Here is a 21,757-nt window from a genome sequence, read left to right on the forward strand (position 1 = left end):
TGCTTAATTCAAGTACATAAATTGCTTTTAGATTGTGAGGGACACAAGTATTTATAATTTTCAAAATATAAATTGTTCTTTTTTATTGAAGTATACTTGGTTTACAATATTATATTAGTTTCAGGTGTACATAGCATAGTGAGTCAGTATTTTTACAGATTATACTCCATTAAGTTATTACAAGATAATGGCTATGATTCCCTGTGCTATACAATATATCCTTGCTGCTCATCTATTTTCTACATAATAGTATGTATCTCTTAATCCCATATACCTAATTTGCCCCTCCCCATCCCTCTCCCCCATCCCTCTCCCCTTTGGTAACCACTAGTTTGTTTTCTATGTGAATCTGTTTCTGTTTTGCATATACATTCGTTTGTATTACTTTTTAGATTTCATATGTAGGTGGTATCATACAGTATTCGTTGTTCCCCATCTGACTTATTTCACTAAGCATAATATTCTCGAAGTCCATACATGTTGCTGCAAATGGCAGAATTTCATTCTTTTTTATGGCTAAGATTCCATTCTAAATATATACCACATCTTCTTTACCCATTCATCTGTTACAGACACATGGGTTGCTTCCATGTCTTGGCTATTGTAAATACTACTGCTATGAATTTGGGGTGCATATATCTTTTCAAATTAGTGTTGTCATTTTTTCTGGATATATACCCCAGAGTGGAATTGCTGGATCATATAATACTTTATTTTTAGCTTTCTGAGGAGCCTCCATACTGTTTTACATAGAGGCCACACCACTTACATTCCCATCAGTAGTGTACAAGGGTTTCATTTTCTGCACACCCTCTCCAACATTTGTTATTTGTAGACTTATGATAGCTGACTGGTGAGAGGTGATATCTTATTGTTGTTTTTTCTAATAATTAGTGATGTGGAGCATCTTTTTGTGTGCCTGTTGGCCATCTGTATGTCTTCTTTGGAAGGATGTCTATTCAGGCCTTTTGCCCATTTTCTGATTGGGTTGTTTGGTTTTTTTTTTGACACTGAGTTGTATGAGCTGTTTATATATTTTGGATATTAACCCCTTACTGGTCATATCATTCGCAAATATTTTCTCCCATTCTGTAGCTTGTCTTTTTGTTTTGTTGGTGTTTTCCCTTGCTGTGCAAAAGCTTTCAAGTTTAATTAGGTCCTTTTTGTTTATTTTTGCTTTTATTTCTTTTGCCTTAGGAGACAGATTCAAAAACATATTGCTATGATTTATGTCAAAGAGAAATTTTTCAGAACTGTTTTAGATTTATAGAAAAATTGGAAAGGTAGTACAGAGAATTCACATATACCCCCTACATCCAGTTTCCCACATCTTAGGTAAGTATGGTACATTTGTTACAGGTAATGAATCACCATTGATACATTATTAACTAAAGTCATAGTTTATTCAGATTTGTTTTGTTTTTACCTAATGTCTTTTTCTGTTGCATATTCTCTTCCAGGCTACTACATTTAATTTATTTGTCTCATTTCCTTAGGCTCCTTCTAGCTTTGACATTTTCTATGACTTTCCTTGCTTTGGATGACTTGACAGTTTTGAAGAGTACTGGTCAAATATTTTGTAGGATGCTCCTCTATTGGAATTTGTCATATGCTTTTATCATGATTAAATTGGGTTTATAGCTTTGGGGAGGAAGACCACAGGTAGAGTGCCATTTCGTCACATCATAACAAGGGTACTACTATCAATATAATTTCTCACTATTGATATTGACCTTTATCACCTGGCTGAGGTAATGCTTGTCGAGTATCTCCTGTGTAAAGTTATTCATTATTCCTCAAGAAGCACTCAATTGTATTTTCAAAACATAATTTCTTCCTATTTCACATATCCTTTGACTAACAACTATCTGAACCTGTTGCTCCGTTTATTTCTTATTTATTTGTAACATATTTTTGCCATACAATAAAGGGAAGATTTAAATTTATTAAAAGTAATTTTATTCATAGTATTTTAAGCCAAGTTAGAATATTTATGGTTTCCTGAACCAGACTTATAATGTTGATTTTCTTTGCATGATTTGAAAAAAACTCATTGGTTGTCCATTTCTTCATCTACTTACAATATTGGGAGATAAACACATGAGAGGATTATAGGGCAATAGTTTTCAAAGTTATTTGACAATGTAGGCAACAAACTTCCTTCTTGGACAAGTTAAAAGATGATGATGGGGAGAGTAGTCTTTGAATATTGACTTTTGAATACTGACTGCTATCTAACACCTATTATAATTTCAAAGTAGAGAAGAATATAAATAATATCCCAGTATCTAAGCAACAGTAATATATTACATCATGTTGTAATATAAAACTATTTATAACTTCTACTGTAATAGTGTCACAGGTACTTTATTACCACTGTTATTCATGATGTATATTAAATGAGGTTTTCCTGTATTGTTTAGGAATAGTCAATTTTATTATAGAAGACAAAGACATAAGATGGATAAAACTCATAAAAAGTGTTAAGCATATAAATTGTAAGGCTAATAACTTATGAGATATTGGTAAAATGACTTGTAAGTAGAGATAAAAAGTAAGCTACTGACTTATGAAATATAGGCAGAATTGATAAATTGTGTTGAATATAGGTAGTAAATAAAATTGCCACCTACTAAACATAGATGGAATAAATTAAAAATATGATGGAACAAAGAAGAGCATTATTTATGGTAGGAAGAGATGGAAAGACAAGTTCATAATTCTGCCACCTCTAGACTGACAACTTTGTCACCTTGAAAACAACCACCCACTGGTGATATACACTATGGCCCCATTATGGTCCCATGAGCTGTATCCAGGAAACACAGTTAAAATCCATGGCTGTTGAGCAGGCTAACTGACAAGCTCCGGCCAGGTATACTTATCCCTGCGTCCCTCCAACAGGGCAAATATATATCATTGGCTTCAGGAACCCTCCACCTGTGGGCCCTTGCTCAACCTCAACTCTGTTTCTTGTAAGAACACCACAGTGGGGACATCTGAGGCACAGGGAAGAGAGACTGGACACATAAACTTTAAGTAAACCAAGATTCCTAAGTATATTAACTTGCCCTACCTCAACTCTGTTTCTTGTAAGAACACCACAGTGGGGACATCTGAGGCACAGGGAAGAGAGACTGGACACATAAACATTAAGTAAACCAAGATTCCTAAGTATATTAACTTGCCCTATTTCTTTCCCCTTGTTTCTATCTATGTATTTTATTAACATCGTTATTGGAGTAAAATTGCTTTCCAATGTTTTGTTAGTTTCTGCTGTATAACAAAGTGAATCAGCTATATGTATACATATATCCCCATATCCCCTCCCTCTTGCATCTCCCTCCCACCCTCCCTATCCCACCCCTCTAGGTGGTCACAAAGCAGCGAGCTGATCTCCCCGTGTGATGCAGTTGCTTCCCACTAGCTACCTATTTAACATTTGGTGGTGTATATAGGTCAATACTACTCTCTCACTTTGTCCCAGCTTACCCTTCCCCCTCCCCATGTCCTCATGTCCATTCTCTACATCTGTGTCTTTATTCCTGTCCTTTCCTTAGGTTCATAAAAACCATTTTTCTTTTTTTTTTTTAGATTCCATATATATATGTTAGCATATGGTATTTGTTTTCCTCTTTCTGACTTACTTCACTCTGTATGAGAGATGCTATGTCCATCCACCTCACTACAAATAACTCAATTTCATTTCTTTTTATGGCTGAGTAATATTCCATTGTATATATGTGCCACATCTTCTTTATCCATTCATCTGTCGATGGACACCTAGGTTGCTTCCATGTCCTGGCTATTGTAAATAGTGCTGCAATGAACATTGTGGTACATGACTCTTTTTGAATTATGGTTTTCTCAGGGTATATACCCAGAAGTGGGATTGCTGGGTCATATGGTAGTTCTATTTTTAGTTTTATAAGGAACCTCCATACTGTTCTCCATAGTGTCTGTATCAATTTACATTCCCACCAACAGTGCAAGAGGGTTGCCTGTTCTCCACACCTTCCCCAGCATTTATTGTTTGTAGATTTTTTGATGATGGCCATTCTGACTAGTGTGAGGTGATACCTCACTGTAGTTTTTTATTTGCGGTACGCGGGCCTCTCACTGTTGTGGCCTCTCCCGTTGCGGAGCACAGGCTCTGGACGCGCAGGCTCAGCGGCCATGGCTCACGGGCCTAGCCGCTCTGAGGCATGTGAGATCTTCCCGGACTGGGGCACGAACCCGTGTCCCCTGCATCGGCAGGCGGACTCTCAACCACTGTGCCACCAGGGAAGCCCCTCACTGTAGTTTTGGTTTGCATTTCTCTAATGATTAGTGATGTTGAGCATCCTTTCATGTGTTTGTTGGAAATCTGTATATCTTCTTTGGAGAAATGTCTATTTAGGTCTTCTGCCCATTTTTGGATTGGGTTGTTTGTTTTATTGATACTGAATTGCATGAGCTACTTGTATATTTTGGAGATTAATCCTTTGTCAGTTACTTCATTTGCAAATATTTTCTACCATTCTGAAGGTTGTCTTTTCATCTTGTTTATGGTTTCCTTTGCTGTGCAAAAGCTTTTAAGTTTATTAGGTCCCATTTGTTTATTTTTGTTTTTATTTCCATTTCTCAAGGAGGTGGGTAAAAATGTTCTTGCTGTGATTTATGTCAAAGAGTGTTCTTCCTATGTTTTCCTCTAAGAGTTTGATAGTGTCTGGCCTTACATTTAGGTCTTCAATCCATTTGGAGTTTATTTTTGTGCATGGTGTTAGGGAGTGTTCTAATTTCATTCTTTTACATGTAGCTAGTTTTCCCAGCACCCCTTATTGAAGAGGCTGTCTTTTCTCCACTGTATATTCTTGCCTCCTTTATCAAAGATAAGGTGACCATATGTGCATGGGTTTATCTCTGGGCTTTCTATCCTGTTCCATTGATCTATATTTCTGTTTTTGTGCCAGTACCGTACTGTCTTGATTACTGTAGCTCTGTAGTATAGTCTGAAGTCAGGGAGCCTGATTCCTCCAGCTCCATTTTTCTTTCTCAAGATTGCTTTGGCTATTTGGGGTCTTTTTTGTTTCCATACAAATTGTGAAAGTTTTTGTTCTAGTTCTGTGAAAAATGCCATTGGTAGTTTGACAGAGATTGCATTGGATCTGTAGATTGCTTTGGGTAGCGTAGTCATTTTCACAATGCTGATTCCTCCAATCCAAGAACATGGTATATCTCTCCATCTGTTTGTATCATCTTTAATTTCTTTCATCAGTGTTTTATAGTTTTCTGCATACAGGTATTTTGTCTCCTTAGGTAGGTTTATTCTCTTTCATATTTTCATCATTAGTGTATAGGAATGCAAGGGATTTCTGTGCATTAATTTTGTATCCTGCTACTTTACTAAATTCATTGATTAGCTCTAGTAATTTTCTGGTAGCATCTTTAGGATTCTCTCTGTATAGTATCATGTCATCTGTAAACAGTGACAGCTCTACTTCTTTTCTGATGTGGATTCCTTTTATTTCTTTTTCTTCTGATTGCTGTGGCTAAAACTTCCAAAACTGTGTTGAATAACAGTGGTGAGAGTGGGCAACCTTGTCTTGTTCCTGATCTTAGAGGAAATGGTTTCAGTTTTTCACCACTGAGAACAATGTTGGCTGTGGGCTTGTCATATATGGCCTTTATTAGGTTGAGGTAAGTTCCCTCTATGCCTACGTTCTGGAGGGTTTTTTATCATAAATGTGTGTTGAGTTTTGTCAAAAGCTTCTTCTGCATCTATTGAGATGATCATATGGTTTTTATCCTTCAGTTTGTTAATATGGTGTATCACATTGCTTGATTTGCGTATATTGAAGAATCCTTGCATTCCTGGGATAAACCCCACTTGATCATGGTGTATGATCCTTTTAATGTGCTGTTGGATTCTGTTTGCTAGTATTTTGTTGAGGATTTTTTGCATCTATGTTCATCAGTGATATTGGCCTGTAGTTTTCTTTTTATGTGACATCTTTGTCTGGTTTTGGTATTAGGGTGAGGGTGGCCTCTTAGAATGAGTTTGGGAGTGTTCCTCCCTCTGCTATATTTTGGAATAGTTTGAGAAGAATAGGTGTTATCTCTTCTCTAAATGTTTGATAGAATTCGCCTCTGAAGCCATCTGGTCCTGGGCTTTTGTGTGTTGGAAGATTTGTAATCACAGTTTCAATTTCAGTGCTTGTGATTGGTCTGTTTATATTTTCTGTTTCTTCCTGGTTCAGTACTGGAAGGTTGTGCTTTGCTAAGAATTTGTCCATTTCTTCTAGGTTTTCCATTTTATTGGCATATAGTTGCTTGTAGTAATCTCTCATGATCCTTTGTATTTCTGCAGTGTCAGTTGTTACTTCTCCTTTTTCATTTCTAATTGTGTTGATTTGAGTCTTCTCCCTTTTTTTTCTTGATGAATCTGGCTAGTGGTTTATCAATTTTGTTTTTCTTTTCAAAGAACCAGCTTTTAGTTTTATTGATCTTTGCTGTTGTTTCCTTCATTTCTTTTTCATTTATTTCTGATCTTATCTTTATGATTTCTTTCCTCCTGTTAACTTTGGGGATTTTTTGTTCTTCTTTCTCTAATTGCTTTAGGTGTAAGGTGAGGTTGTTTATTTGATATGTTTCTAGTTTCTTGAGGTAGGATTGTATTGCTATAAAATTCCTGCTTAGAACTGCTTTTGCTGCATCCCATAGGTTTTGAATTGTCATGTTTTCATTGTCATCTGTTTCTAGGTATTTTTTGATTTCCTCTTTGATTTCTTCAGTTATCACTTCGTTATTAAGTAGTGTATTGTTTAGCCTCCATGTGTTGGTATTTTTTACAGTTTTTTTCCTGTGAATGATATCTAGTCTCATAGCATTGTGGTCAGAAAAGATACTTGATACAATTTCAATTTTCTTAAATTTACCAAGGCTTGATTTGTGACCCAAGATATGGTCTATCCTGGAGAATGTTCCATGAGCACTTGAGAAGAAAGTCTTTTCCGTTGTTTTTGGATGGAATGTCCTATAAAAATCAATTAAGTCCCTCTTATTTAATGTGTCATTTAAAGCTTGTGTTTCCTTATTCATTTTCATTTTGGATGATCTGTCCATTGGTGAAAGTCGGGTGTTAAAGTCCCCTACTATGATTGTGTTACTGTTGATTTCCCCTTTTATGGCTGTTAGCATTAGCCTTATGTATTGAGGTGCTCCTATGTTGGGTGCATAAATATTTACCATTGTTATATCTTCTTCTTGGATTGATGCCTTGATCATTCTGTAGTGTCCTTCTTTTCTCTTGTAAAAGTCTTTGTTTTAAAGTCTATATTGTCTGATATGAGAATTGCTACTCCAGCTTTCTTTTGATTGGCATTTGCATGGAATATCTTTTTCCATCCCCTCACTTTCAGTTTGTATGTGCCCCTAGGTATGAAGTGGGTTTCTTGTAGATAGCACATAATGGGTCTTGTTTCTGTATCCATTCAGCCAGTCTTTGTCTTTTGGTTGGAGCATTTAATCCATTTATATTTAAGGTAATTATCGATGTATATGTTCCTATTACCATTTTCTTAGCTGTTTTGGGTTTGTTTTTCTAGGCCTTTTCCTTCTCTGGTGTTTCCTGCCTAGAGAAGTTCCTTTAGCATGTGCTGTAAAGCTGGTTTGCTGGTGCTGAATTCTCTTAGATTTTACTTGTCTGTAAAGGTTTTAATTTCTCCATCAAATCTGAATGAGGTCCTTGCTGTGTAGAGTAATCTTGGTTGTAGGTTTTTCCCTGTCATCACTTTAAATACGTCCTGCCACTCTCTTCTGGCTTGCAGTTTCTGCTGTAAGGTCAGCTGTTAATGTTATGCATATTCCCTTTATGTTATTTGTTGCTTTTCCCTTGCTGCTTTTAATATTTTTTCTTTGTATTTAATTTTTGATAGTTTGATTAATATGTGTCTTGGCATGTTTCTCCTTGGATTTACCCTGTATGGGACTCTCTGTGCTTCCTGGACTTGATTGACTATTTCCTTTCCCATGTTAGGGAAGTTTTCAACTATAATCTCTTAAAATATTTTCTCAGACCCTTTCTTTTTCTCTTCTTCTTCTGGGACCCTATCATTTGAATGTTGGAGCATCTAATGTTGTCCCAGAGGTCTCTGAGACTGTCCTCAGTTCTTTTTATTCATTTTTTCTTTATTTTGCTCTGCAGTCGTTATTTCCACTATTTTATCTTCCAGGTCACTTATCCGTTCTTCTGCCTCAGTTATTCTGCTATTGATTCCTTCTAGAGAATTTTTAATTTCATTTATTTTGTTGTTCATCAGTGTTTGTTTGCTCTTTAGTACTTCTAGTTCCTTGTTAAACGTTTCTTGTATTTTCTCCGTTCTATTTCCAAGATTTTGGATCATCTTTACTATCATTACTCTGAATTCTTTTTCAGGCAGACTGCCTATTTCCTCTTTGTTTGTTTGGTCTGGTGGGTTTCTACCTTGCTCCTTCATATGCTGCATATTTCTCTGTCTTCTCATTTTGCTTAACTTACTGTGTTTGGGGTTTCCTTTTCACAGGCTGCAGTTTCGTAGCTCCCGTTGCTTTTGGTGTCTGCCCCCAGTCGGTAAGGTTGGTTCAGTGACTTGTGTAGGCTTCCTGGTGGAGGGGACTGGTGCCTGTGTTCTGACGGATGGGGCTCGATCTTGTCTTTCTGTTGGGCAGGGCTGCATCCAGTGGTGAGTTTTGGGGTGTCGTTAACTTAGTGTGATTTTAGGCAGCCTCTCTGCTAATGGGTGTGCTTGTGTTCCTGTCTTGCTAGTTGTTTGGCATGGGGCATCCAGACTGGAGCTTGCTGGCCGTTGAGTGGAGCTGGGTCTTAGCATTGAGACAGAGATCTCTGGGAGACCTCTCACCAATTGATATTACATGGGGTCTGGAGGTCTCTGGTGGTCCAGTGTCCTGAACTCAGCACAAAAGGCCAGAGCACCAAGACCCTGTCAGCCACACGGCTTAGGGAAGCCTTCAGCCAAACAGAAACATCGTGAACAGAGCGCACACCTATAGAAACCCTCTGGTAGTTTCCATTCCTTTCTCTATCTATGTATTTTAAATTTATTTAATAAACTGTATTTCAGGCATCTTAATTTGGTCTGTGAGCTTTCCTATTCCAGGACTTCTGGGATAGCTTGCCTGGTAGAGTACTTGAAGGCTTCTGCAGCCCAGGGTAGTTTTCCACATTACAACATATATAGTAGAAGGAAATGATAAATTTCAATTGGAGCTTAGTGAAAACAAAGATGTAATTTTTCCCCATCCAAGTTCATGGATGTGTTCAAGTTCCAGTTTGTGGAGGAGTTAAATGCTCTAGTCCTAAGGCAAGCTATGTGGCCTGCTAGAAAGCCAGTGGTTACATTTGTTACAGATTTTTAGAGTATTTTTGATCAGATAGCTATTGTAATGGGGAAAGGATAGCCTAACCTTTATGTGCCAAGTAGAAATTTTATCTGTTTGAGAGGCTACCTCACTATATACATCAGGAGTCCTTTCTGACTTTCAAAAGAAAAAGTCATGGTCACCTAGAGGTCAGATTCCTAGACCACATGCATCACTTGATTGGGATATTAGAAGTACAGGAAATGAGGCTGGTCCCTATTAACTCCCCAGAGTGTCTCAGAACATGTACCCCCAGAATTAGGATATCATGGTGTTTCCTAATTACTGTGAAACTTCTTCTAGGTCCTAACCTGGGATCCATGAAATAACCCTGACTTCCCCATATCAGTTAAATCACTTTATGTTGGGCAATTCTCTCAACCTCACTGAAGTTCAGATCTTACATTTATAAAATGAGGAAATTTGCATTTTACGTATTCTAGAAGGTGAACTTTAGTACTGCCAGAGTTGTGATTACAGTTATGACAAAGATGAATCTCAAGGCAGCCTTGGGCATTCTTGCTGGAAAAAGGCAGAATACTTACTTAATGAGAATTTTATTTCTGGTCCAGGAAATTTCAGGCTGAGGATAGGATTCCACTGCACACATGAAAGTAGCCACTTCTTCAACTAAGGCATCCACTGTTTCAAGAGGAGTGGTGATGACAGGGGCTGAAAGGAGAGGAGAAATCAAATGAGAGCATTCTACAGTACTGCTTACTAACTCTTCTGTAAGTAGTCAGAGGCCACCACATACCTGAATGAGAATGACATTTCCCCATAGTAGAAATTTGCCAAAAGGAGGGAAAAATTTTGTGCAGAGGATTTTGTTGCTACTTCTAAAGTAGGCATTTGAGAATCAAAAGAGAAGGCTCTCAGGAGAGTCGGACTTAGATTTATTATATATGGGTAGAGGCAGATCCAGGTTGTGTGAAGTTCAAAGTTATATAATTTAGGTGTTCTTTTTACGAAAAAATATATAAAATTATTAATACAAAATGTCTGTTGCCTCCCTAACACCAATCAACTTGAAGGGAAGTGTCACTGAAGGGAAGTCAAAGTGAAAAGAGAAAGCAATCTTAACAATTCCTGTTTAAAAACAATTTTTCCCAAATTTTGTTAAAACGTATGTTTATATGAACACATTGCTAGAAACCACCAGAGGTCTTAGAAGGGGGCTCCTGTAAATGAGAGGCTTTGAAGGTCAAGGTTCATCAGATTTATAAAGAATTCACATCTGAATTATGAGTAGATTAGAAAAAGACTCAATAATAAAAAGACAACCCAAACAACAAATGAGCAAAGGATCTGAACTGACCTGTCTCCAAAGAATGTATACGGATGGACAACAAGCATGTAAAAAGATGCTCAACATCATTAGCTATTAAGGAAATGCGAACCAAAACCTCAGTAAGATACTAGTTTACACACACTGGAATGGTTATAATAAAAAAGAAATATAACAACAAATACCGGCAAGGATGTGGAAAAATTAGAACCTTTGTGCATTGTTGGTGGGAATGTAAAATGGCACAGCCACTGTGGAAAACAGGATGGTGCTTCCTCAGATAAGCATAGAATTAATATATGATCCAGCAATTCTACTTCTGGATATATGCCCAAAAGAACTGAAAGCAGAGACTCAGATATTTGTCCATCCACGTTCAAAGCAACATTACTCATAGTAGCCAAAAGGTGGAGCAACCCAAGTGTCTGCCAACAGATTAATGGATAAACAAAATGTGGTATATCCATTCAACAAAATATTATTTGACAATAAGAAGAAACAAAGTATTGATACATGCTACAACATGGGTGAAACTTGGAAACAATAAACTAAGTGAAAGAAGCCAGTCACAAGAATGACATACTGTACAATTTCATTTATATAAAATATCCAGAATAGTCATTATCTGTAGAGACAGAAAATACATGAGTGATTGTCTAGGAATTGGGAAGAGGATGGAGGGCTTAGGGAGTAATCTATGGCTAAGGAATGCAGGATTTCAAATAGGTGTAATAAGAATGTTCTAAAATCGATTATGATGATGAATGCACAGCTCTGTGAACCGTATATTTTACCCAAAGAGACTGGTATGTGAAGTATATCTCAATAAAGCTGGGGGTTTTGTTTGTTTGTTTTTGCTTGGGGTGTGTGTGTGTGTGTGTGTGTGTGTGTGTGTGTGTTACAAAAAGAAAGACAAAAGGAAGAGAGGCCATAAACATGGTCCCTCTCTCCTCCCACCTCCATGAAATGAGGGTCACCTGGCTTAGAAGAATTGGGGAGGAAAGAGAAGTTAAGAAGGATGAGAATGTGTTGGTAAAGGGATGCACCCCACTTCAATTTACAAATCTGTGAATCCCACCAAAACAAAGGGGTGAGGTCCTGGTCACCTCAAGGGTTTGATGGTGTGAGAGAGTGCCGGCCCCTGTATTTGGGTGAGTCTGAAAATCTACCCCATTGTATAATCTGATTTAAAATAATTATCATCACTGCTTTGTTATTATTTATCAAAGATTTATTTACGATTTTTCATGGAGCAGGCACTGGGTTGACTAGAAGCAAAAAGATGTGTAAAGCACATCTCTGCCTGGTAAGAGTCCACAATATAGTTGATAAGGTAGGATAGATACATAAAATGATCAGCTATAATAATCAGTTATGCCTGCTATCCTGGCATAATTATTAATAGTACCCCCATACTCCAAAAATACCTGAGTTTGGACAGTAAATTATATGGTCATTTTAGTTAAAATGCAAGGTGCCTGGGAAAGCCAAGTAAGTAGTGTGAGCAATATTTTAGATGCAGGGTAGGGGGTGACAGCCCCATAAAGCAAGAAAAAACTGGCACATTGGCCATTTAAAAATGCATCCAGGGCTTCCCTGGTGGCACAGTGGTTGAGAGTCCGCCTGCCGATGCAGGGGACACGGGTTCGTGCCCTGGTCCGGGAAGATCCCACATGCCGCAGAGCGGCTAGGCCCGTGAGCCATGGCCACTGAGCCTGCGCGTCCCGAGCCTGTGCTCCGCAACGGGAGAGGTCACAACAGTGAAAGGCCCGTGTACCGCAAAAAAAAAAAATTTAAAAAAATGCATACAGTGTCTAAATGAAACTTATTTTTTTCAGTAAACTCAGAGGCAAACTCATTGGCTGAGAGTAAGGGAAATGGTGGTTGGGAGTGTCCACTTAGCCCATATCTCTTTCGTAAGTGTTATTCTTTTCTTAAGGTCCAGTTTAAGCATCATCTCCTCCCAATCTCCCTGACATCCTAGATAGAACCAAATGCCCTTTTCTTTAACCTTGGGTCATCCTATATATGTCACTCATAGCACTTGCCACACAGATGCTATTAGAATGATTTATGTCTTTGTCCCACACTCAGTTATAAAAACCTTAAGCTTTGGGTCAGGGACCATGTCTCAGACCTCTCTCTATCTGGAGGGCTAGCACACTGACTAATGTATTGTTTAAATGAACCAAACTCTATTACTGAGGCCTTTATAAAAGGCATAAATTTTTTAAAAGGTTGAGAGGAAGTAGGTGAAAGAAGAGGGCAGAATTTTTAGGTGAAATGACATCTTTTATATCTAGGCAGCAAGGCCCCCCTTTTCCCAACTTTGCACTAAAATGACCATTAATATATACAGAATGCTGTACAAAGAAATAAAGAAATTAAAAGTATTAAAGAATAGTTAAGAGACATAAAAACAGACAGGCACTAATAAACTTCTAACGGAAGTTCCAAAAAAAATAAAATAGAAGAAATGTCACAGAAGTAATATGTAAAGGGATAAATCACTGATCATTTTTCAAAAGTGAAAAACAAAGCAGAAATATTCACATTGAAAGTTTCCACTAAGCATCAAACCAGATAAAGAAAAATAAATTTATCCTTAGATACACTGGATTAAAACTGTAGAAAATTTAAGATCAAGAAAATCTTAAACCTTACTAGAAAGAAAACATCAGTCACCTTAAGAAGAATGCCAATTAGGCTAACCTGATATTACTTGGCAACAGTTGATACCAAAAGGCAATGGACCAGTATTTTTAAAAGGCTGAGAAAAAAATAACTGTTAGTCTGGAATTCTATAGCCAGCTTAGATAATCATTTTTTTTTTTTAAATGAAGACAAAGTAAATACACAGACAAATGCTGAGAGTATTTACCACTGAGACCTTCTCTGAAACAGTTACTGAAAGTATATAAACTCCATAAGAAATAACTTGTACCCCAAAGAAAGGGGCCAGTGATGAGAAACTGTAGTTAGCATAGATGGTGGTAAAAAATAATTGCAATTTTCGACACTGTGGAATATATATTTTTTAAACTCAATAATTTTTGTGTTTAAAAAAAGAGTGGAACTAGAATTCTAGACAAACAATTATAAGAAGAAAGTTTAGGGAAGAAGTTCAGCAGATTGTTAAAACATTCTAAGTTCTTTACCATAAGCAGGAAGATGACAGAAACACTGAATAACTCTAAACACGGGGAGAAAATATATGGTTAGAGACATATTGTTAAAATTTCATTAATGCTTACCACTAAAATAATAGATTAAAACCCCAAACTTCCAGAGTAGCAGAAGAAAAAAGAGACTAGAACTGTATCAATTAAAAAAAAATGATGAAGAAGCAGAAAAGGATAAATAAGCCAAGAAAAGGTATAGTTAACAGAAGACACAAATTAATGTGGAAGAAACATGGCCAAATATATCAGAAATCACAGTAAACACCCATGGTATAAACTGATCTATGGAAAGGCAGACACTATCATACAGGATTAAAAAACACAAAAGACATGCCTAAATAAATTAAAACAGAAACATTGGATATAAAGAGAATGGAAAATATATACGAAGTAAACAAAACAAAGTGATAAAGCAATAATGTAGTACTAATATAAGAAAAAATGGAATATGGGGTGATAAGTAAGCCTTTAAAGAATGAAGAGAAATACTACTTAATGATAAAAGGAGCAATCCATCGGGAAGATACAACAATCATGAAGCTTAATTATTTAAAAATATAGACTCAAACAAAGCCCAGACTAAAATTAATATTACCAGAAGATATTACAATGAAGGAATAGGCTACTAAATTTTTAAAGAAGATTACACACACACACACACAAGAGTGGAAAAATGAATGAGTAGCAAAATGTTATAATCATTTACCTCCTAGTTGTGAGCATTGTGTGTAATTTTGTATTTTGTTTTGCCACACCTTACAGCAAAGTATTACAGGAAAATACTATATAATATTTTAAAATATATAAAATTAATATAAAATATTAAAATTAATATAAAATATTTTATATAAAATATTAAAATTATAATTTTATATTATAAAGTTATGTTTTATATAAAAATATAAAATATTAAAATTAATATAAAATTAATATAAAATATTTTATATAAAATATATAAAATATATAAAATTATATTATCTTTGTAATAAAAATTATAGGACATAAATCAGAAGGCCACAGAAATGTTAATTTTCCAATGCAGTGGAAGCAAATTTGTAATGGATAACACAGTTTGAGAAAGTCAGTCTCTTAAGAAAGAAAGCAGATTTTTCTAAACAACTAATGAATGAAATAAGCAATCAATTGCATAATCACATAGATATTGAGAGATTAAAAAACAAAAAATATTATAGTAAGGTCATGGGATGCAAGTAATGATGGTTAACTGATAGTATTGAATGCTTTCATTGTTTAAAAAGAAAGCCTGTTGAGGAACTAGACGGTAAGAGGTTCTAGCACAGGACTTGAATTCAAATCCCTGTCCGTCACTTACTTCCCACTCACTTAACTGGTTGCCTTGGCATCTTCAGCTGTAGACGGAGATAATAAAACCACCGCATAGGCTTGTCATGAGGATTAAGTAAGTGAATATACATAATGCATTTAACATTGTCCTTGGTCCGTATGGAACACTCTGTGTTATTTGATTCCTATAATTTAGAGACAGAAACCTGAACTATTCAGTTGTTCTCCTGGTTGCTGTATTACCTGCAAATTACCAATAATACTTCTAGGAGTCTATCCCAAGGAAATAATCCCCAAATGGAAAGGCATATAGATGAATTTCACTGCACAAAAATAGATTAATTGTACTAAATTGTACTAATTGTGTGAAAGTGGAAGAAGAGTTAGGCACACAGCTTTGTCTTCTAGCTGTGGTCTACTGGAGCTGGCTTGTACTGGCTTGCAAGAGTCATGTGTTAATTTCTCAGAAATTTAACAAGATAATGGAATAGAGCCATTATTAGAAACTAAATTATATAAATTTGATTAGATAAATTGTGTTAAAAACAAAGTAATAATACTCAACATTTATCACTTTCTAATTATTTTTCTATATTTTACTATTATCTATGTTCTTGTGGTTATTTACATCTAATGTCTGTAGAAATTGTAGGTGTGCTACTATACATCTCCTCCCAACTCAGTGTTTATTGGTACCTGGAAATTGGCTGTGACTGGAGCACTTATACAGCAGTCAGCAAATGTAACATACCAGGGCCTTTTTTTCCTCAGAGAGGCAAATGTTCAACATATATTAGCAACTGTTATCTAAACAGGATACTATTTACACAGTCACTGCAAATGGTACTTTGAAGATATGATATAAAATATGCTCATGCTTTAGTGGCAGGGAGCAGAATTGCATAAACAATCTTATTATGATATCTTTTTTTAGGATATGTAGAAAAAAATGGAAGAAAATATATCAATATCTTTACAGTCCTGGAAGTGTAGGTGATTTTCTCTTTTAAACTTTTGTATATTTTGTGTTTTCAATATCATTCTTAATGGCCATGAATTATTTTTACCCAAAGCTCCAAACTTTATTCATTAGTTTCTTCTCATTCGACATGCAGATGCAGAAGTGACAGAGTTAACAGACATATTATCTTTCCAACGAGGCAACACAAACTCTGTTGAGATCAGTTAAGATCAAAGAAGTAAATCTTAGAATGTCTTGATAAACTTAGACATGGAGAAATACATGAGCTCTTACTAAGAACAGCTTCCCTTAATGTTCAGTGGCATGACAGTTTCATGTGAGATTTGATTCTGTTTTTAATAATTTTAGCATCTAAAACTGATTAAAAACCTGCTATCAGCCATGCATTATACTTTTCATTCATGATCTCATTTATGTATCACAACAAACATAAAGGCAGATACTTTTATTATTCTCATTGGCAGATGAGGAATGAGGGCGACGAATTGTTCAACAGCTTGTCTAAACAAAACAAAAGCAGGAAGTGATAGAACTGAACTTCAAAGTTAAGTTTGATTTAAAGTACCTATCTTTTAACTCTAAGGTATACCATGTCTTCAGTGTGGTACTAGTTACAGAAAGGGGAAAAACATGATTGACACCAATATCAATACCTATAGACAGAGTATAGTCAGTTAAGTCCACTTTGCCCATATTCCAAAATTACCCAAACAAATCTGCTTTCAGATTTTTACTGGCACAATCACATAGTTGTATTTAATGACATTTGTTGACTCAGCAGACCGTCTCCTGTTTGCTTTCATTCTACTATCCAGCTTTCATCTCAGCCAGGGCCTGTTTAAACTAGGACACTATTTCTTCCCTCAATCCAAGGACCACATGAACAACAAATACATGAAAATAAACACAATGCTTTTCTGTACCCAAAGAGTAACTTGACTTGGATACTAGCTGCTGAGAAGGATATGATATTACCCTTTTATGGGCTCTAGCACATGGCCATTGACATACCAACTTCTGATTGACCAGCTGCTGACTGACATAACCAAATGACTGAATAAACAAAGAAGTCAGGTGTATTTGCTCCTTTCTGTTCTGGTATAATTAGGGCTCAGACTTGGAACATATTCATGCTTTTCTAACATCATGAATACAGTATTGTTTTTTCGGTATGACAAAACACTTTGGTGTCGGAAATTTTTCAAATCCCCCAAAGAAAGAGGATGTTCAGTATTGCTCATCATTTGGCATATCTTAGAAACTGACACATTTATTCTGCTGGTGATGTAATCAAACATAAGTTATTTTTTATTATGATGTCTTTGGAACTTGTAAGGGTCATTGATCATCTCAATAATTATTGTTATCTCACTTATTCATACCGTATCATTAACTCTTTGTCACAGAACACACTGTTGGTCCTTGCCTTCAGGAATGACACTGGGGACAGGCAGGTAGGAATTCTGGGTCAGCCTGTTAGAATTTCTGAAATGACCTCTCCTGGGGGGCATTCCTTTGGGATTAAGAGATGATTTCATAGGGACTCATCTAAAATGTGCTTGTTCCCCAGAAGTGATCACGCCACCAATCATTGACAATCCTTAGCATAGTACATAACATTGTAAGTTGAGCACTGGTAGGTCCTTCATTTTAGGAGAAAACTGAGGCTTACAGTGACTACATGCTTTCCCTAAAGACACACAGAAAGGCATTGGGGACTAGAAAAGGAACTCGATTGTAACATTCTCTTCCAGACCTGCAATATCCTTGTTTCACTTTCTTCATTATTTGACCTAGACGACATGGTATGTTGCCAGATAATCTCAGCTCCCTTACTCTCTAGTCCTTTAGCTGCACTGACCCTGGAAAGTACCAATCTTGAACTAATCCAACCAGCTGTCTTCACTGCTCATATGTTCATAAAGTATTGTTGGATAAAGTGAAACAACAGTGCAGATCAGGACCATGATGGGCATGCAGTCTCCAGTCCCAGCGGGTCCTCAGCATGGACATATGGTCCTTCTACATTATCGGATACACTTCTCTCATCTTCCTGAATGGGACCATTTCCTTGAGGTCCTCTAGGCATCCCTTACTTGTCACTTTCCCCCAATAATCTCACGTCCTATTTCACTGAGAAGTTGCCTACTTTACCTTTCGAAATATGGTAGAAATCTTGCCATTTCTTCTCTTTTTCTGTTCTTTAAGGTCAATAATATTTAAAGCAACTGTGTTTCTGCAAACGTGGAATGAGTCACTCTTTCAATATACGTTAGTATAAAACATTCATCCAGGACTTGGTATCCTGGATTTCAATGACAGCTGTGCCTATCTGACTTAGTCATATGTCGAATTTGTGAATTCTATCCCTGTAGACATACGATTTAGAAGAAGAAGTTACTAAAATATACCTCAGGTTAAATCCCTTGAGACTCAAGAGCTTCTCGGTATGGTAGTTATGGGGTAATTTTAAAACTGGAATTTGGACGGGAGTTCTTTGTGCATAGCATGTTAACAAATTCAGGGCTGCTTACATGAACTACTATACTCCTACAGAAAATCCCACTGTACACTTAATACTCCCTGATAAAGCATTAAATATTATCGAAGAATGTGGTTAAGGCGAATGTTCAGTGAAATGTTGACTATTTTCATACATGACAGTTTATAAACTTTTCCTCCTTATGGTTTGATACTGAGCTCATGATTGAAAGTATTACTAGTTGAAATGATTCAGAAAGATAGTGACTTTTCCCTTTGTCTTTGAATATTAGGAATATCAATTAAATTAAAACTATAACGATACACTATTAATTCTACAAAGTTGGTTATTAATTTTATGGAGGAAATCCTATGCCGATGGTTGGAAAAGAACCCATGGAATACTCTTGCAGTATTTTAATTGTGTCGGTTTATTTTGTGATATATTATGCTGCAGACGCCTTGATTCATTCATGCTAAAGGACTTAGGAAAAAGGTATACCATCTAAAAAGCCTCTTCCCATTATTGCCTTCTGCCAAGAATAGAGAAAACAACTAGAGATATTTTGTGTAGAACAATTTCATTACTTTCAATAGTATTAAAATAATCACATATTAATGTGTTTTTTTGTACCAATATATCCCATGTACTTCAACATTTAAAATTTGAAGGATTGTGTTTTCATGATAATGTTTATTCTCAGAACTGGTAAGTGTAGTTAATGAATGTTTGCTCCTCCAGGCCTGGTGTTTTGGCTAAGGCTGATGTTAAACCCATATTAATTTACATTTTTTAATAATACTCAAATACTCTCTTTGAGTAGGTAGGCAAAAATATTTTTTTGATTTTACAGTCTAATTAAAGCAGTAAATAAATTATGAACAAATAAACAAGGTTGGGGTAACAATCTGGCTATTTTATTTAGAAGTCAGGGTCTTGGCTTTGTGACATTTATGCCACCATTTTTGAAGTTTTCAAAATAAACAGTGTGCTTCATCTGTAAAGTTTGGAAGCTACAAATCTTCTCTTTCTAGAATATAAATTAGGAGGTTGGGTTTGGTTTTTCTTTGTGCACGAGATTCTAATTTGGACCAGAAAATCAATTGTCCTGCTCCTTGTAAGACTGGATTTCAGTAAATTTTAGTATTTAACCATGTCATTTTAATGTAACTTCATGTTTTAGAATAGCACAAATAAATTTATAACAATCCATAAGTCCAGACGTCCAGGTGCCGCCTTTCCGGACATCCGTTGTATGATCAGGAAGTATTAAAATAATCTGAAGCCAATGTTAAGTCTTTCTGGCTATTATTAGCTATTTGGAAAGATCTAGATTCTCTTTTATCTGGAGCTACCTTAAAGTATTAGTTGACAATTAGACATTTAAATACATTTGAAGATACTGTTCTACTCATGTAAAATAGAAAAAGAAAGCAACAAAACAACATAAGTCTATGAAATCCGACCGTTTGTGAAGAAAGCTGTATCTTGTTAGCATGTGAATTTTGACCTTGTGGTTCCAGAAATTCTAATGAACCACAAAATCTAAGCTATGTTTCCCATCTACATACAATATATTTTAGTACCTTCACTTATCTATACAATACAAACCTGTTCAGTTCTTTGGTAAAGTAATATGAAGGGAAAATAATGCATTTGAGTGGGTCATAAATCACAGAACCTTTTTTACTCTACTGTAATACATTTAATTCGAAAACTCTGTAGTATCATTCAATCTGCTTTCTCGTGTCTTTGTAAAAAGATTTCAATGAAGCCGCCAGTCACTTCACAAGTCACCTATTTTCCTATCTTTCTTCCTGATTTGAAATACCCTAGTCTCAGTTTCATAATACGCTGGCCAGAAACTGTGGACATTCTTGCTACTGCAACAGGTGTTTGTCAGTTTCTTAAGTTGCTTTCCTTTCCCCTGAGGTGGTGTTATTTCCGGTACATTCCAAAGGCTCTGAAAAAAACCTTTCACAGTCTCTTGCCAAACCAAATCATGGCTCCAGCCTCTAAGTTATTGAGAACCCATTGTTCTTCAGGCTTTTATCTTATAGGCACTTGTGTGCGTCTTTCTCTAATTCCAATGTGGGAGGAACTAAAATATTGATTAAGAGTTTTGCAAAGCTGAAACTGAAAATGGAAATGATTTTTGTCCAGAAGCAAACACTCTGGATGTCTGGGAGTGCGGTTGATTATATTCCCGGCAAACCTGATGTGAAAAGGTTTTCATCATCCATTTAGACCACCCTGAAGTTTGACATACACATAAACAAACGGACCTCGATAACTTGCAGTCTACCTGCTAATGTTTCCCCTATAAGCGAGGGCTCCACATTCACTGAATGGCTGAACTTTTTATTGCAGAACCTAAGCAGAGGAGGGATAGCAGTAGAATGGAGACCATCAATCAATTGCTTATTTATACAGTTTTCTCCCTCTCCATATACTGCACCCCTACTTCACCAAGTAAAACCCAAGCATGCCATAATATGAATCAGTCATGATCGGAACACACGCATGCACCTCAGAACTATGATAAGGCAAGAGAAGACAAGATTGCTCAAACCAACCTTTTGGAAGTTTCTCAGTCCCGCTGAAGGCAACCAAAGTAAGAATATGTACCAGTGGAATGTTGACAAGCTCTCTCATGATTAATCCAGGCTCAGGCAGCAGAAAGTTCTTTCTGGACAACACAAGGAAAATGCCCCCCCCCCCCCAGTTTACATTTTAAAGCATAGTTTGTTCCAAAAGGGTCGTCTGCTAATGACTGTTTGTGTCAGCAGCTCCACTGACTCTAAGTATAATCAGGAATTCTCAGACTTGGCTGTAATGATGGACACGGCCAGCTGGTGAGTATCCACTTAGGCCAGTAATGCAAGTGTAGGGCTGGAGGAACAAGGGAAAGAAAATCCCTTTAGAATCCCTTTTAAGACAGTGGTAGAAGGACAATACCAGATGCCTTTCGCAACCATCACTGGATTCCCCGAGGTATAGTTTTCCTGGTCTTCTGAGTCAGCTCACCATCCCTCCCGCACTCACCCCAGAGCCCTGGGCATATCTAATCATGACTCCTCCCCATTTCTCACTTCCCCCTCCCACATCCATCCCGTTAA

At 36.5% G+C, this 21,757-nt stretch overlaps 1 protein-coding gene across 3 annotated transcripts in view; it reads right to left on the bottom strand.

Annotated features, from left to right (window-relative positions):
* The window catches only part of MUSK (muscle associated receptor tyrosine kinase), a 95,032-nt gene extending 73,560 nt beyond the window's left edge, over positions 1 to 21,472 (bottom strand). For 2 of the 3 annotated variants that reach the window (XM_067743685.1, XM_067743687.1), the window contains exons 1-2: positions 21,215 to 21,472; positions 9,945 to 10,071 (exon numbers count right to left, since the gene is read on the bottom strand). In XM_067743685.1, coding sequence (XP_067599786.1) covers positions 9,945 to 10,071; positions 21,215 to 21,293 — 206 coding nt within the window. In that variant the 5' untranslated portion in view covers positions 21,294 to 21,472. The remainder of the gene's footprint in view (positions 1 to 9,944; positions 10,072 to 21,214) is intronic. The other variant, XM_067743686.1, reaches the window with a different exon arrangement.
* Between the last annotated feature and the right edge of the window lie 285 nt (positions 21,473 to 21,757).

The sequence above is a fragment of the Pseudorca crassidens genome, chromosome 7, assembly GCF_039906515.1.
Source record: "Pseudorca crassidens isolate mPseCra1 chromosome 7, mPseCra1.hap1, whole genome shotgun sequence".
Taxonomy (NCBI): domain Eukaryota; kingdom Metazoa; phylum Chordata; class Mammalia; order Artiodactyla; family Delphinidae; genus Pseudorca; species Pseudorca crassidens.